The sequence below is a fragment of the Capsicum annuum genome, chromosome 2, assembly GCF_002878395.1.
Source record: "Capsicum annuum cultivar UCD-10X-F1 chromosome 2, UCD10Xv1.1, whole genome shotgun sequence".
In the NCBI taxonomy this organism is placed as follows: Eukaryota; Viridiplantae; Streptophyta; class Magnoliopsida; order Solanales; family Solanaceae; genus Capsicum; species Capsicum annuum.
In genome coordinates this window covers 139,486,809-139,504,332 of record NC_061112.1, presented here as the reverse complement: position 1 = coordinate 139,504,332, position 17,524 = coordinate 139,486,809, and the positions used below count along the sequence as shown (strand labels likewise).

The window sequence follows — 17,524 nt, the reverse complement described above, 5'->3', positions numbered from 1 at the left end:
GATATAGGAAGAAATTTGTGGATTTTGAAAAAAAAATATAGCCGAAGGAGATATTGGAGGAAATTGAATCTTTGTTTGTGCGTGAAAATAGGTAAATAGAAGGTAAAGAGGCGTGAAAAGCGTATAGTGAAAAAAAGAGAGTGGATGTCACGCGTCAGTTAATTAAAAATGTAAATTATTGCTACTTTTGCTAATAGTTATAATTTTGGAAAACTATTGTTATTACTTGTAATTATTGTCTTAAAGTTGCTAATTTATGTAATTGTTCCTTCTTTTAAGTAGTAAATTACTATTTAGAATTATACTACAAAACGTGATAATTTCGACAAACCACATGTATCACGTTGTGCATGATTCATAGCAAAAACTTTACGATATACTGTAATAATAAATAGTTTGATTTGCAGAATAAATATTTATGTATAGCTTAGGATTAGAGGCGGACCTACATTGAGGCTAGCGGGTGCACGTGCACCCACTAGCCTCGTTTGTATATCTATATATATATATATCAGATATGTTAAATATATGCCGTGCACTCACAATAACAACTAGGTTGGCTGGTGAGATGGTTTGGTATGCCACTTGAAAGTTGCTCTTAATGTGTGATTGCTCAGGTTCGAGCCCCAGCAACAACGTTTTATTGCTCCTTTTATCATTTTTCAATTTTCTATTGCGTGATTGCGCAGGTTCGAACCCCAACAATAATGTTTCTTTATTGCTCCTTTTTTTCATTTTCCAAGTTTCTTTACACTTATTGTGCAAATGTATATATTTATCTTTTGATTAAAAAAGACTTCTTACTTAGTAGTCATTTATTTCATATTTTTTTATTTTTTTTATGTATTGTGGATATTATTGAGCTATTTTTTTTATTTTATTTCAAAATACAAACTTCTTGATCTCCAACTTCAAAAAGTAGATATTCTCCCTAACTTATACTGTATAATATTTATTTTCTTTTAATCTTTGAGAAAATAGTCTATTACCCCCCCAACCTTTAGTCGAAATCTTAACTACACACTCAACCTTTAAAGGTGACCTATTACCCCCCTGAACTATTTTAAAATGAAATTATTACCCCCAACGTTGACATGGCAAGAGGGTGTTTCACTCTCTTTTAAAGAGAGTGAGAACGAAAATAATTTATTAAAAATTTATTTTAAATATTTCTTTAAATAAATATATATAATTTAAATTATTTTTTTCTTTCTTCTTCTTCTTCTTCTTCTTCTTCTTCGTTTCTTCTTCTTCTTCATTTCTTCTTCTTCTTCTTCTCCTTCTCCTCCTCCTCCTCCTCCTCCTCCTCCTCCTCCTTCTTCTTCTTCTTTAATGACATCCAAAAACTCATCAATGACATTTCTTCTTCTTCCATTCTTCTTCTTCAATTTTTCTTCTTCAATGACATCTAAGAACTCATTAATGACATTTCATCTTCTTCTATTTTTCTTCTTTTTTTTTCTTCTTCTTCTTCTTCAATTTTTCTTTTTTTTTTCTTCTTCAATGGCATCCAAGAACTCATCAATGACATTTTTTCTTCAATGACATCCAAGAACCCGAATTACGTGAGACTGTCGAATCAATTTAGATTGGGAAATTCGAATTAATTTCTGTGTTAGAATCATTCCTTAGCTCCCCAAAAATTGATTGACGTTGAGAATGTTGAAATTCATCAAAAAAATAAAGTTGCCGGAATTTTAAATTTTTCGATGCCGTTACAGTCCAACGGCATTTCACCATTGAAACTGCACCATTGAAGGCGGCGACATTTTGTGAAAGAAGAAGAAGAAGGAGGAGGAGGAGGAGGAGGAGAAAGCATATGACGTGGAATTAAATTTTTACAGTAAAAAAAAGTAATATGACGTGATTAAATTTTTATAGTAAAAAAAAGTAATATGACGTGAAATTGCGTGGCATGACATGTGGCAGCGCGTGCATCACACCCACATTCCAAATGACTAGTTGTCAGTTTTCGAGGGATAATAATTCCACTTTAAAATAGTTCAGGGTAATAATTTCATTTTAAAATAGTTTAGGGGGTAATAGGTCACCTTTAAAGGTTGAGTGTGTAGTTGGGATTTCGACTAAAAGTTGAGAGGTAATAGACCATTTTCTCTTAATTTTTTAATCATTGAGTTATTTTTTATTTAAAAAATTAGCAATTTAAAGTTTGAGATAGGCTTAAATCAAATGTTACCCGTTGCAACTATCTAGCAAACAAATCTCACGAATTTCATATTTTTCAAAAACTTTCTATTATTGTTCAAAATATAAAAGTACGTTGAATTTAAGTACGGTGAATAACATACTTTTATCATATTAAATCTAATTAATGATATTCAATAATATTTAAATTTTGCTTATAAATACTATAATTAATAAGTTTTCAAAGAAATATATGCCGAACTTTGACACTATTAATTACTATATTTAAATATAGAGGTGCACCCGTCAAGCTTAAATCCTGGGTTTGCCTCTGTTCAGGATATACGAATAATGATAAAAGTACTGCAATCTTTTGCAATAAAATCTGCACTGTGAAAAGTTTACAAAAGCAGTGTGAAACTCAAGTGGAAATAGTAAAACAAATGCAACAAGTATTATACGTTTTTTGAGTTTGAACCAGTTGGTCAATTCACTAAACAAAGGCATCAGCCAAAAAGATCCCCAAATGTGAGGAACAAAAATTTAATTACCAATATGTGCAATTTTGGAAACAAAATTTCTGGGCCTAATGTATGGAAAAACCCGTGCTTGGCGAACAAATGAGTCAGAATACAACATATCGCTGAACTGAATCTAAGAGAAGTTGGTCATTTTAACTTCAATTCAGGAATATCCTGGGAGTTGCTTGCAGCCTCCATTGACTTGGACCGGTATTACCTCGACGTAACCAAGGTTGCTCCTTAATCAGGTGGCCTGCAGGACCTCACCCCGAAAACAAGTAGTTTTTCAGTAGGCAGATCAGCAGTCAGTCTCAAGATAACATTGAGTCCAACATCAGAACCCAAACACATATTAGAATGTAGACTTTTCAGAGCTAACGTGTAATTATTTAGCACTCGAACATAGAATGGACTTTTTGGCCCTATAACGGAACCCGAGAAATCATTCACAACTCTTAAAATATTTCAACTTTTTTTCTTGTGATTTTTTTAGTAATTATATGCAATACTATGACTTATTACTTGAGTTATTCTCAACCCCTATGATTTTGTAGATAAATTGAACATTTTATGACCCATTTGATGAAGAATTTGTCAATTTGAGGTCAACAACGCTGGGAGTCTAGCAGTCCCTAGCCGTCTAAAACAGAGGTGAGTTCAACACAAGATCTTTTACACGCAATCTGCCTTGGCTTCGCGTTATAGTTATACTACATCAATTTAATCTTTGTTACGCAAGTATCAAAAAAATTACAAGTTGCTTTCCTATCTTGCTAACAATATTTGCCAAAACTAGTTTCCAAGCCACAAGGAAGATAACCAAGAAATTAAGAGTAGAAAAATAAATGTTTAGTTTACGAAGTTTCAATTTGTTTACAGTACGTGCCTGCTCATAAATCTGTCATCAGTGATTCCACGAATATACTTTAACAAACAACAATTCATATGAACAGATGCAATCAATTATATGAATCCTAGTCTTTCCAAACCAATCTAAGAAGACTTAACATCTGGATTACTCTTGTAAAGCTTATTGTATTCCTCGAGTTCTTCATAATACATGTCCCACACGCATCTAACACATCCACTCCCGCAACAATCGTCCGGCAACGGCTTCTCCGGCGGCGGCGGAATCGTAACCTTTGATTCTTCCTCATTCTTCTTCTCCGATTCCGTTATGTTATTCATCGCTGACTCTACGGTACTCTTGTTATCCACCGTTGACTTTATGGTGGCCTTGTTAATCGCTTCCTCAGCCATCGGAGTTTTGAGTGCAGCGATATTACGGCTGGATAGGAATCTAGGGTGATGGAATCGGAACAGATGGAGGGTGCGGATTTGTGTTAAAGTCAGATCTGTTATAGGCATGAGAAAGGCCGATGCGCGTTGGGCATTTTTCGGTGGCGGATGGGGAAGATTGGTGAGGAATGGTGTTGTTGTTTTGGACAAGGAGAATCCAGAGAGGGCCATTCCGAATATAACCAATCCGGGTGCGTGCACCGGTTGGCCAAGTCGCGTGTTGAATAATGCGTATGATTTTTGAATATAGAAAAACAAAGGCAAAATGTCTGGCTGCGGACTCTTCCCCTACATCATTGAGCCTTACTGGTCAACTTGACAATATTACTCCCTCCCTCCATTTTAATTTATCCATCTTATTTTTTATTTTAAAGGAAGGGAACAAATACTTTTTATTGTCAATAACCAACCAAACCAATATGAAAGGGAAAATACATGTTTTCACTCTTTATGAGCTAGCTTCTGTATGTCAAGACTCCCACATCGATAGTTGATGGGAGACTTGGTTTTGCAGTTTAGGTCCAAGGTACATTTTTTATCATCATATTCATTTGCTTCTGCAGGTTTGACGAATCACATCAAAAAGAAAACAGCAATTCTAGAGGTAACTTTACAGCAATAACTTTAGTAGTTGTCTTTGAACAAACACTTTCATGAGTACTCATTTTTAACTTTTGTCTGTAATATAGCAAGTAATGAAACAAATAAGAGTACCACAATTGATTTCTGAACACAGATGACAATTCTCATACAGTTTCGCACCCAACTTCCCACTGGAGCAAGCGAGTGACAACATTAGCTATCTTAATATTGGTAAGAAACTTCTGTTTGATAGATTAACCTTATCTGAGTCAGAAGATTTCATCCTCTACTGCCTGCGGTTTGTTCTGAATATTCTTCTCAACCCAAGCAAGAGCAGTATAAGCCCAACATAGTTATAGTCGTAAGCCAAACTGACAAACTCCATCTTGAAATCATTCCATGGAGGATACCTTGGTTCCAACTCAATTAAGAAGCTCCTATGTAGAACTGCTTTTTCATGACTAAATGTGTCAAAAGAGTACTTCCCATGGTAACGTCCATGACCACTCTGACCAACGCCTCCGAATGGTAATATGTCACATATAAACTGAAAGTGCAATATTTTGACAAGTAAATCAAGCATCTCCTTTTCTGCTTATATTTCGCTGAGGGGGTGAGGATACATTTGAAAGAGGAGGTGGAGCCTCATACCTGAATTACAGCATCATTGAAAGTCAGACTTCCGGAAGATGTTTCCTGCAAGATCTTCTCCTTCAATGACTCGTTCTTGGTAAATGCATATATTGCAAGAGGTTTTGGCCTCGAGTTTATGAACTGAATGCTTTCTTCAATATTATTCAGCTGTTAAAAGAACCACTTTCCTGTCAGACATTTTCTTGAAAGAGTTTTTCTGACAGAATGAATAGAGAGTTCCTTTTACATCAATTGGAAGCATAGATCAACATTCTCAAGTAAAACATAGCAACCATATTCCTTGAACATGAGTTTGCTCTTACTGTGATGATTGGAAGCAATGGGCCAAATATTTCTTCAGTCATGATATCAGCATCAAGTGGAGGATTCAACAAGATTGTTGGCTCAATGGCCCTGAAAAAATCATCAACTAGAATGAGGAACAAGGTATGTACGCAATAGTAGAATAGGATACTGAGGGTTACATATTTTTCTCATCTACTGAGCCTCCATAAACAACAGCTGCTGCAACTTTTGGATCTTTCAGAAGATTGTGTACTCTATCAAAGTGGTGCTTGTTCACGATTCTGGCGAGATTTTTCAAAGTTTTTAGGTTTTCACCATGAAATTTCTTGATGTACTTCTTCAATAGTTCAATCTGGAATGCCAGAAATTACAACAATAAATAGGTGGCTACACTATCTGCCTAAAAGAGAAAACAGAAAAGAACTTTTACTGGGAAAGAAAGAGGGAAATGGTAAATATAACAGCTCATCTGCCATTAATACCAGAACGGGAGCAAATTGTGTTTCCACGAGCACATAATCGATTCCAATGCATGCTTGTCCATTGCATGAACCCCACTTGCCACCCGCTACCCTCTTGACAGCCACCTTAAACCCAACATCATACAGTGAACAAAATATGAATATGGCTTGAACAAATTATATACTTCACTCCACATCATAACGCTACCCAAGAAAATTGATGCAGTTATTAGGACAAAAATGTCCAATTTTACTCAAAACGACGTGTCAGTGTCAATTTCCTTTCAGATGCCTTTATGCCTTAAGTTTATAGCTCAACTTTCTTTTTAGATGAAACATGGAGTAACCATTATTACGTTAGAGGATATTTAACCATTGGAAACCTGTAAATCAGAGGAATTAGATAGTGTGTCAAAGATGGTAGGACATTTTCCACCCAGCTCTAGAGTTACAGGTGTTAAATGCTTTGCAGCTGCTGACATTATGAGGCGCCCAACTTGTGGACTACCTGCAAAACAGGAAGACAGAATTACATCATCAACACAAGTGGCTGTTATACATAACTGTTAGAAATATAGGAGAAAAAATATTATTGAATTGTTGTAATTACGTTATTTCATTGAAACCCTATTTATAGGCAATACATTCCACTTATTTTCCTAATCGGACACTACATTACAATCCTTTTCCAAATAAGAGTCTATATGTTATTCTTATTCCCACTACTCATATTCTTAACACTCCTCCTTTGGATTTTGGTGCAGTGGATGGGGCTGCTCCACCCTTAATCAGAGGTTAAGGGTTCGACCCTAAGTATAGAGAAAACTTTGTTGGGAGCGCTGTCACCTTAATGGGTCCTGCAACGCGTGATCCGAATTAGTCGGGGCTCCAATGCGGGCACCGAACACCAGATGAGAAATAAAAAAAAAAAAAACACTCTCCTCGAGCTGGTGCATAGAAGGCATATGTGTCAAGCTTGTTATAGATGTAATTAATACGAGGATCTGTGAGGGACTTGGTCAAGATATCTGCAAGAAAACTGACAAGGACTGCTTTGGACGTCCGGGAGACCTCAACTTAAAAGGAACAAAATGAAAAAGTGATCCGAAAAATAGTAAACATCGCCAGAAAGTCGATCAGTCGTTGACTGGTATATAATATATATATATATAATATGGGTCATCTCGAGATCAAGATATTAGTAGATCTTGAACAAGAAAGTCACCGGATGACAGGTCAGAACATGCTCACGCGCCGGATTATTAGATTTGATGGCATGAAAAGTGGTCACAATTTGAGAAAAAAACATATGGGTAGGGTCGGATGATAACACGACCCACTGAGAGAGAATTATATGGGTAGGGTTGGAATGATGACACGACCCTACTGAGAAATAAAAATGATATGGGTAGGGTTAGAATGACGACACGACCTTACTGGAAAATAAAAATTATATGAGTAGGATTGGAATGACGATACGACCCTACTGAAAAAAGAGAAAATATACGGGTAAGGTCAAAATGACAATACGACCCTACTGAAAAAGAGAAATTATATGGTAGAATCAAAATGATGGCACGACCCTACGCATATCAGATCTAAGGAGTCACCGAAAAAACACACGGTGCTATGCAACTCAAATATGAGAAAGTAATCCGAAAAGATGTACGGTACTACACAAATTAAATATGAGAACTAGTCCGGAGAGATGGAAGGTGCTACGCAATTAAAAATGAGAGATAGTCCGTAGTGATGCACGGTGCTACGAAAATCTGATATGAGAAAGTAGTCACCGGATAAATGGACGATGCTACGCAAATCTAATATGAGAAAATAGTCACAAGAAAGACACAGGATGACCCAACTTTTGCTAACATAATCGTTGGCTAGATGGGTGGCATATATGTATTATAGCCGCCCGCCGGCAGCGGAAACTCTTTGATTCTTTACCAAGATCGTGGAAGCTTTGTGAGAAATATAGGAGAAAAAATATTATTGAATTGTTGTAACTACATTATTTCATTGAGACCCTATTTAGAGGCACTACATTCCAATTCTTTTCCTAATCTGACACTACATTACAATCCTTTTCCAAATAGGAGTCTATATGCTCTTCCTATTCCTGCTCATATTTTTAACAATAACTAACAATTCTTTCTTCTAGGTCATTTCTTAATTATTCTTGTTGCTGAATGCCCTTCTGCAAAATGCTCCTCCCAAACATGAGAAAGATCACAGAAAACAAAATGGCTAGGGTATACCAGTAAAAAATATCTTGTCCCATTTTAGTTGCAATAGCTGTTCTGCCACTTCTTTTCCACCTTCAACAACTTTAATAGCTTCTGGATCCAAGTATAGAGGTATTGTATTGACTAGAAAAGAGGAGCATTTTGGTGCTAGATCTGAAGGTTTGAGAACGATGGTGTTTCCAGCCGAAATTGCTCCAATTACTGGATCTAAGGCTAGAGCTGCAGATGAAACAACAGGGTAATAAATATAAAGCAACAGTTACGGACAACCAGCAACGAGACCCTAGTAGATGTCGATCGAGTAATGAGTAGTATAAAATCCATATTACTTTGTTCCTGACTTAGTCATATTGATATTCAAGGAATTTGTTTGATTGTTCAGTAGCAGTCAAAAAGACTTTACTCACAGATGGGAAAATTCCAGGATGCAAAAATGAGCACTACTCCCAGCGGCTCTGAGACTACAGCCCCTCTTGCTGGAAAGAAAACTAATGGCATTCGGCCCTGCTCATATAGCATCATCAGTGGCTGCTCAACAACTTAGTTTACAAATTATAGATAATGATGCCAGATGGCCGAGCAACATGGACAAAGAACAATTTTAACCTTCACCTTCGGGTTAGATGACCAAGATGAAGTAAACAAAAGAGATATTTGCCAGCTTTCACGCACAAAGAGTGATAGCATGCTGCAGTAAGAGAACTTTGAAATTTCAATATGGTCATAGTATCACAAGGTCTACTTCATTGTTACTTCTGGATTGATTGCTTTTCCCCAATTCATTCGAAACTGCAGACTGTTCATTATATTATATGTTGTTGCAACACTTTTTTGGAGGATGCGATGCAGCTCCTATTGCTACTACTTAAGAGACTACTTAGTAACAGAACAGAACAATTCTATATCTGAGTCATTCAAATTCATTTTCCCCTTTCAAAGTTTTTCTGGCCCCCCTCGTGTCTGTAGATTGTTTTGAACCACAAAAACTCTTGGACGACTCACCAGTAAGACAATACATAGTAATCTAAATTAGGAGGTATAAAATGAAGGTACTTATTTCTGCAATAGCTAACATACTTATTCAAGACAGAAAGGAGAGGAGTTGTTACAGCCAACATTCAGAACCTGTTACTCCATTAAGGATAATTTCATCAAAGATTGCTCTAACAGTTGAGCTAATTTCATTTACATCTCAGGGTGAAAAGCGGAAGGGTGCCGAAATACAAACCTTCTGAGGGGCCATCCACTTCTCAACACAACGCAATGCATTCGTAGCTGATTTCTTCACCACACCAACCTGAAATGAGAGGAAAACCAATCTCTTGGTCATGCGATGAATACTACATACACCAATTTTTATTGTTTAATTCTCTTTAATCATACATGAATTTCAAGTGTATATGCCATTTCTCTGTCATGATGTATATTTGTAAATTTTGGTCCTACTCCTTAGGTAGGATGAACCAGCTCAGCATGTGCAAATAGGAAGACAGATGAAGTCCTGTCATTTATCAGGCACGTCCTGCCTAATTATACCTTGCTGCTCCGCGTGTTCTCCTTCTGATTAACTCTTAACACAGACCTTGCTGCTCCGCGTGTTCTCCTTCTGATTAACTCTAACACAGACGTTACTACTCCGTGTTTCTCAATAGATTCCAAAATTCTTGCAACTATCTCCCACAAATCAAGAGGCTGTTTCCTACTGATCAGAGATCATTTTCAACCCCTAGCTATTGGACCCTCTGGGTCCTCCAATAAATGGGATCATCTTACCCAGCTACACTCTAGTGAGCTGTACCACTCACTCACACTTTTGCTCTTAGCTCATCCGTTGCTGCCACTTTTGTCAGTGCCTCTAGGCTCAACTTGTTTGGAAACTTACAAACAATCATCAATAAGATCTTCCAGCTTTCGTTCTCTATTTCTATCTACTCCCTATGTCCCAATTTATATGACAATTTTCACCTCCCGATCGTAAATTTTACCAATCTTGAAGCTAAATTAGATTATCAACTCAATTATTCTAAAATTAAGATCTATATATCCAAAAACTACACGAAAAGTACTACAAGTTGCAATTTTTCTCATGCTAATATGAGGAAAATATACAATTTAAAATGTTGGTCAAACTTTAAATAGTTTGAATCTCGAAAAATGAAAAGTGCCTCGTAAATTGGTACGGAGGGAGTATCTTTTTTCACAATTAACTTCCTATACAACTTGCCATTTCATGAAACAGCGATGCTAACTTACTTTGACCAGGTATGTATATATATACTACTGAAGCAAAAAAAATTGCGTTACTAATATGAAATTGAGGTCATGACATAAATCAGTTGAAAGACAAAAAAACAGTGAAATTAGGTACTTACTTCATCACGAAAAGATTCAACGGGGTGCTTTCCAAGATCCTGTTTAAGTGCTTCAAAGATCTCTTCTTCTTTTTCAACAAGTAGCTTTAAAATACCTTGAAGCTGTGCTTTCCTCCATGTAACCCCTCTTGTTCTTCCACTACTGAATGTTTTCCTCAGTTCACCCAACACGTCCTCGTGAACTCCATCCATACCTATTCAATTTTGTTTAATCCAATAAGACCATTCTTCCCCCAATTTAACTTAAAATATTAGTGCGCTCTATTAAATACACATACATTTTCACATGCAGCATGTGCACTTTCTCCCCACTAATTTTGCTTTGCTGTTGCTTTCAAGTATTTTACGAGCATTAAATGTTGGCTTATAGAGTTCGCGTGGCGGTTGCTCGATGCTTTTATTTCATGAATTTAAGTTTGCAACCTCATACAGGTGTCATCTTCAGACTGCTTTTAGGATGCCGTGACATGCTGGACTTATATAAATTACACCTTCTATTTCATAATAAATAAATTATTAAATTTTGACACACAAATTAAGAAAAAAACATTAAAGACATAAATTTAATATAACTTTTCATTTTTACCCAAAAAAAAAAAAAAATTGACTTTATAATACCTTTTCAAAAGTTAATTAGTTGTCAAATCATAAGGATAAATTTAGAAAAAAAATTCAATCATTCATTTATTTTGAAACACCAATAAATACTTCAATAATTCACTTATTTCAAAACGGAGGAAGTAGTACTTAGATATTGAAGCCCGTGCCAGCACGGAATCAATATATTACTTTTCGAATGCTATATGTTATTTTTTGTATATAGTTTTAAATATTTTAAATTATTAATTATACTATAATCTATGCAACTTTCTACGTAATTTTTAAATAATAGCCTTTTATCTTAATTAATATGATATCGGTAGAATTTAAAAAGTCAAGCATATTTTTTTATACATTTTTCAAATATTTTAGATTGACAATTATTGTGATTTATATTATTTTTCATGAAATTTTTAAATAATGTATCCCAATTAATGTTGCATTATTTTTATTTACATTACCTTTCACAAAAAATTTAAATAGTATCTCAATTTATGTTGCACTGTTAAAATTTTGAGTCAACCGAAACTTTTTATGTATCTCCAAATAATTTAAATTAATAATTATTATAATTTTTTCAAATATATAACAAGTTAAAATTAAAATAAAATAATTACATTAAAATTTAGACGATCAATTATATTTTTAGTATATTTTAATTTTTTTTAAATTGCTAACTATTGTAATTTATAATACCTTTTTAGCCTTGTAATTTAATATTTTAATTTTATAGCTATTATAATTTATTTTACTCTCCTTATTCAAATTTTTGTGGCATTCATAATCAATTATATTTTAAAAATAGTTTAAGTTTTTAATTGTTGTGATTTATATAGTTTTTTTTGTATTCCAATTTAAACGACAAAGATATAATTTTAAGAGTCCTACCTGCTAGAAAACTAAAATACAGCTTTTTGATAATAAATCCAACTTATCCTAGACTTTATGGTACAAAGTAAAAAAAAAGTACATGCATATAGCATCTAAGTACAACAACTTGAAAGAACAATAAAATGCAAAATACCTAAAATACCCTTAAACAAACTACAAATTCCAACAAGCACACCTGACAACCATATGTTGTGTGCTAACTCACTTATATATAATAAGAAAACGATAAAATTTTAAAATATTTATGATAAAACTATACTTCCTTCATTTCAAAATAATTAGTACGTAATTTATTTGTTATTTGGGGGATATGACACATGTAGACACGTGATTCCTCCCTAAATTTAACTTGTTTACAACAACAATAAACCCAGCGTATTCTCACATAATGAGGTTGAGGAGAGTAAGATGTACGCAGTTCATACCTCTACCTCTAAAGAAGTAGAAAGACTATTTCCAATAAACCCCCGGCTCGAGACACGGAATACTAAATAAATTCATAGTAAAGCATGGAACAAGATAAATTTTAACTTGTTTATCGATATTAAATATTTTATATTTATATATTTATATATTTAATCATATATTATTTTGATTCTTATTTTTATTTTAATAAATTTTTAGTTAAAAAATAAATAATTAAATAAAATTAATTTTGAGATATTTTATTTTTATTCTAATTTAAAAATAAAATAAAATAATAATATAAAAAATATATTTTTTTTTCTTTTATAAATTTTTAATAAATAAATTAGTAGTTTTAATATTATTTTATTATATTTATATTTGTCTATTTATAAATTTTTATTAGTTTTTGTTAACTTTAAAATTAATTAATTATTATATTTATTATTATTATTTTATTTATTTATTATTATTATCTTTATTTATAATTATTACTGTTATTTTCTATATTAAAAATAAATAATAATAATTAATTTAAATTTTAAATCTTTCTTCCCTCCCTCCCCTCATCTGACAACTAACTATTTCTCCCCTAAAAATAACTGTTTCCTCCAAGTGATTTTTACTTAAAGGGACTCTCTCATCCTAGATTAAAAAAAAAAAAAAAAAAAGAGTGATAAATAAAATTGAGAGAAAATTAACAGAGAGAAAAGACGTACATTCTATATTGGACACTATTCTATCAGATACTGAGACAAGAAAAATCAGTCAGAGTAAAAAAAATTGTGAGAAAATTAACAGAGAGAAAGACACTATTCTATCAGATACTGAGAAAAGAAAAATCAGTTAAAGTAAAAAAAAGAGTGAGGGAAATATTTGAACTCATCATAAGAAACATCAAGTTGGAATTCTTGTCAAAATTTCTGATTACGGCTTTTGAATTGTTTTAATACATCAACATGTTCTTGTTTCTTATTTAATTATGTAAATTTTTTATGAATGTTCTTGTAAAAAAAAAAACATGAATGAAAAATGCTTAAGTGATTTTATTGCCTTATTTAGCATGTGAAATTATTAATTAGGTAAAATTTTGGTGTACATGTTATGCCAGTAAACTACTGTGTATTCGTATATTTGCGTTTTTGATACCAAATACTGCACACATACATAATTCCTCTATACGCAGATCATATATACACCCTCCTCTCACTGCAATTTGAACATACTCACACGGTAAAAAAGAAATTAGGAGAAAAGTAGCCGGAAAAGAGAGAATAATTGAGGCAAAAATCAGTGAAATTATAGGAGGAAAGAGAGAGAACAGTACGAAAATAAAGAAAAGCGGAGAACAAAATTGGTGGGTTTTGAACTTTCCGGCTGTCTTTTGAATTTCGGTCAACCATGGCCGGCGAAAACACTATTTGGACGGCAAAATTGCCGCCAGCCGCGTCCTCGTTGCACCCCTTTCCTCTTTCCCGTCACTGAATAATCAAAATCTGACTCCTGTGGTCAGTTCCGGCGAACTAAATCGCCGGAAAACACCATCACCGCCGTCGTCTTCTCCCTCCCCCTTTCCCGGAGATACCACCAACCACTTCGGCATAACCAGATCTGGTCGGCGCCACACCCCTCTTCCCTTTCCCGTCGTTTGACTTTCAATCGTCTCTCTTTCCTTTTCACGGCGACCAACAACCCCAAATGGCGGGTTTCGGTCGCCAGAGTCAACCAACAACCAACACTGGCACACCAACCGGCGTACAACACCGCCGTTAGTGCTCCCCTCTCTTCCTTTTTCCTTTACTCCGACACAGGCAAACCAATAATCGAAACGCCAACTGGAGTCGCTTTTTTTCCCTAAGTCAGTAAAAACATGCGTAGATAATACTGATCTGTATTATTTTTTTGTTGTTAAATTACTGAACCATTAAAAATAGACTTTTGTTTAAAAATAGATGTGAGTAGTTATATATATATTTATCTATTTTAATTCTATTATATTTTATATATTTATTTTTATTTTTAACATTAAATGTGGATGTTTATTTGTCAAATCATTTATTGCCTTAATTAAATATTATTCAGGAATGTTATTAAAATTTAGTGGCATTTCGAATGAATAAAAATTGTTTTCAAGTTTATAAGTATCAAACCAATGGATTTAGCACTAAACAAATTTAGGCACGTTATAAAATTTTCGTCTCAGTTAAAAATGCGGTATACATATCTTTTCAGGACATTTAAAATTCAAGGATGATATAATGTACCTTGGCATATATTTTTCAAAAAATTAATTTTTACCAAATTTATTCAATATAAGATAATAGACAAGTTTTTGATATAATAAAAAATGAGCGATTTTAGGCCTTAACGCAATTTATCCAGAATAGTTTTAGTCAGGATAAGTCAATAAAACGACCGTGCTAGAACCACGGGACTCGAGGGGTGCCTCACACCTTCCCCTCGATCAACAGAATTCCTTACCCGATTTTCTGTTTTCGCAGACCATAATAAAGAGTCATTTTCTTTTTATTAGGAATTCAAAAAGGCGACTTGGAACATCATAACTCAATTCCAAGTGACGACTCTGTTAATAAACTAATCGTTATTCAATACCGTCACTTTAATTGAAAAAATCCTTCTACCCGAATCAGTTCGGGCGAAAAAGGGGTGTGACAACACACTTCAAAAATAAATATTTAGGTTACTTTTCACTATTATCTTTTTAATTATTCTTAAATTACTCTCCTAAAATATCTGACGTACTTAAAACCTCATTAAATAAAAGGATAAAATTAAAAAAAAAAATCAACAAATCTGTTGAAGAATAGATAATTCATTTATTTAGGATATTAAAAAATAGCTTAATAATTTATTTATTTATTAAATAGAGGGAGTACTATGAATACACTTGTGGATAGTGGTGACAAAGTTAAGATATACTCTTTGTTTTAAAATAGTTGACCTTTCCCAAAAAAAAAATTATTTATTTTAATTTAATTAAAATCAAGAAAATTTTTATTATAACCCAACTATTTTAAAATGAAAAAAATATTTTTTTTCTTAATTTCCCAAAAACAATGTCAACCGAAATGAAGGAACCCAACTATGCTGCCACAATCCAGCAAGATATACTTTTGATTAGTAAGATTCTACCGCCACGAACACAGAAAACTAAGGGCAACGACATGACTTCTTAAATAGTACAATATTTATTCATTGAATTTTAATTTAATAAAAAAAAATTGAACATAAATAACTATTCTTTAATAGAATTTTCTAATATAATATGATCAATCTTTTCAATTGGGTATGCATTTTTCGAACCAGATGAATGAGAAAGATGAAATACTAACATTTTTCCTTTAGTCGATTGTTTGCTGGTGTTATTAACAAATGTATCATTATGTGAATATTTTATTACTTCTTTAATCAGTGTTATTAGCAAAGAATTATGTAACACTAACGAAAGAAGTACTTGAGGAAAACAACTCCGATAAATCAAATAACTAAGGATTTCTAGTTCCATTGCTTTCGTGGTTATACTTTTATTTTCTTTATACTTGTACAATATTTTGGATGGAATGAGAATATACCGGAGGGAGATCGATCTTTTGTAGAATTGGAAGTGTGCACCTACATGTGAAAGCCAGTTATAATCACAAAATCAGTAGTAAAACTCTAATATTATTCACTTCGTTTGCTTAATATTTGGTAGATTTCGTCATCTCCATCGGACCACGCAAATAACCTAAATATTTTTCAAATTCGATTTTTCAATCTGGAATTATAGTATTCACAAACAAAAAAGAACTAGTCAAAGTTACGCTGAGAGAGAGTAAGCATTAATAGCAAGATGTGTTAATAATGGACAACAAAGTAGCTATTCCATGCTTTTTCTCAATTTCTCATAGGCCCCTCCAACAATAACTAGCTAATTAACTAATCCAATTAGATTCAAGGGTCACAAAATCTTAAATGTTTTAAAGTTGCTCAAATTTAAGTCTCATAATTTCAATTACTATTACGGTTGAAGAAACAGGACCGGATCTCCTCCAGTACTGGTAGCTTCTGTTGAAGTTTGTTTTGAAGAAAGAAAATTTCACATCGGAAATTTACTTTGGTTGGGAGGAGGTTGGGAGTTATAAATAAACCCAACCTCTTTCATTGTTTAACACACACAAAAATATTTTTTTTTCTCTTTACTATTAAAGAGGTTTAGAGATAATTCTCTTGCAGATCTCTTTGAGAATAACATTTTAGGAAGTGAGGATGTGTGAGAAAAATATTGTGTATTGTATGGTGTAATAATTTTCATATAGTGAATATTTTTTTGGGAGGTCCGTGGTTTTTCTCCAATTGGGGAGTTAATTCTTTTGAAATTTTGGTATGCTCTGTGGTTGTAGCTTTGTCTGATCTTCACATCAGAAAAAATTTCTAAATTATAATTATTGTTCTCAAGCAGAAGTTTCGTCCTGGTGGAGTAGCAAGTAGAATCTGATTCCGGTGGAGTTTGCTATTCTGGTGGAGTTATTTTGGGATACTTGTATATTTGGTAATGGTGGGAATAAGTACAATCTAAAGATGTTCTGTCTAAGTAAAGACTTGGTACTTAAGTGTATCCCTTGTGGGTACTTTATATTACTATTGTCCATTTATTAGTATTGATAAAAAGACTTGGTACTTAAGTGTATCCCTTAAGTGCATCCCTTGTGGGTACTTTATATTACTATTGTCCATTTATTAGTACTGATAAACAAGATAGAGACAAAATTTGAGATTGAGAAATTTGATGGGAGAATTAATTTTGGCTTGTGGCAAGTGTAAGTCAAGGATGTGTTAATCCAGTCTGAATTACACAAGGCATTGAAAGAAAGACCAACTAGCGAAAAAGGTGATAAGGATTCAGAAAAATCTGAAAGCAGTAAAGACTCAGAAAAATTCAGAATTAGTGATGAAGAATGGGAAGAGCTAGACATGAAAGCGGCAAGTCAAATTCGCTTGTGTTTAGCTAAAAATGTTCTTGCTAATGTGATTGGATTGTCTACAACAAAGGAGTTGTG

The 17,524-nt window shown here is 33.4% G+C and overlaps 2 protein-coding genes and 1 long non-coding RNA gene across 4 annotated transcripts; 1 reads left to right on the top strand and 2 right to left on the bottom strand.

Moving 5' to 3' along the window:
* Positions 1 to 2,716: 2,716 nt before the first annotated feature.
* On the top strand, positions 2,717 to 9,723 carry LOC124896057. Of its 2 annotated transcripts, none has more exons than XR_007052452.1 (4): positions 2,717 to 3,317; positions 4,529 to 4,569; positions 4,702 to 8,889; positions 9,393 to 9,723. It is a non-coding gene; the product is annotated as an uncharacterized LOC124896057 (long non-coding RNA). The 2 variants fall into 2 exon arrangements; XR_007052453.1 differs by having other exon boundaries at positions 2,972 to 3,317; positions 4,702 to 5,627; positions 8,112 to 9,723.
* Positions 3,494 to 4,427, bottom strand: LOC107859922. The gene has a single exon (XM_016705083.2). It carries the CDS (start codon positions 4,134 to 4,136, stop codon positions 3,660 to 3,662), a length of 477 nt encoding a protein of 158 aa, XP_016560569.1. The 5' UTR covers positions 4,137 to 4,427; the 3' UTR covers positions 3,494 to 3,659.
* Positions 4,565 to 10,978, bottom strand: LOC107859921 (aldehyde dehydrogenase family 3 member F1). The gene is made up of 10 exons (XM_016705081.2): positions 10,569 to 10,978; positions 9,425 to 9,493; positions 8,604 to 8,700; positions 8,209 to 8,415; positions 6,331 to 6,455; positions 5,969 to 6,073; positions 5,666 to 5,838; positions 5,504 to 5,594; positions 5,199 to 5,348; positions 4,565 to 5,094 (listed from the first exon to the last, which is right to left on the bottom strand). The coding sequence occupies exons 1-10, from the start codon at positions 10,758 to 10,760 to the stop codon at positions 4,834 to 4,836; spliced, it is 1,470 nt and encodes a 489-aa protein (XP_016560567.1). The 5' UTR covers positions 10,761 to 10,978; the 3' UTR covers positions 4,565 to 4,833.
* Positions 10,979 to 17,524: the final 6,546 nt, after the last annotated feature.

What these genes read in the sequence shown, in the direction of transcription:
- LOC107859921 (XM_016705081.2), bottom strand. Translation starts at nt 10,760, where the DNA reads ATGGATGGAGTTCACGAGGACGTGTTGGGTGAACTGAGGAAAACATTC. An exon ending in GGACAAGATATTTTTTACTG is followed by an intron (nt 6,456 to 8,208) that starts GTATACCCTAGC and finishes CCTGTTTTGCAG; the next exon opens with GTAGTCCACAAGTTGGGCGC. An exon ending in CATTGCTTCCAATCATCACA is followed by an intron (nt 5,349 to 5,503) that starts GTAAGAGCAAAC and finishes TTCTTTTAACAG; the next exon opens with CTGAATAATATTGAAGAAAG.
- LOC107859922 (XM_016705083.2), bottom strand. Translation starts at nt 4,136, where the DNA reads ATGGCCCTCTCTGGATTCTCCTTGTCCAAAACAACAACACCATTCCTC.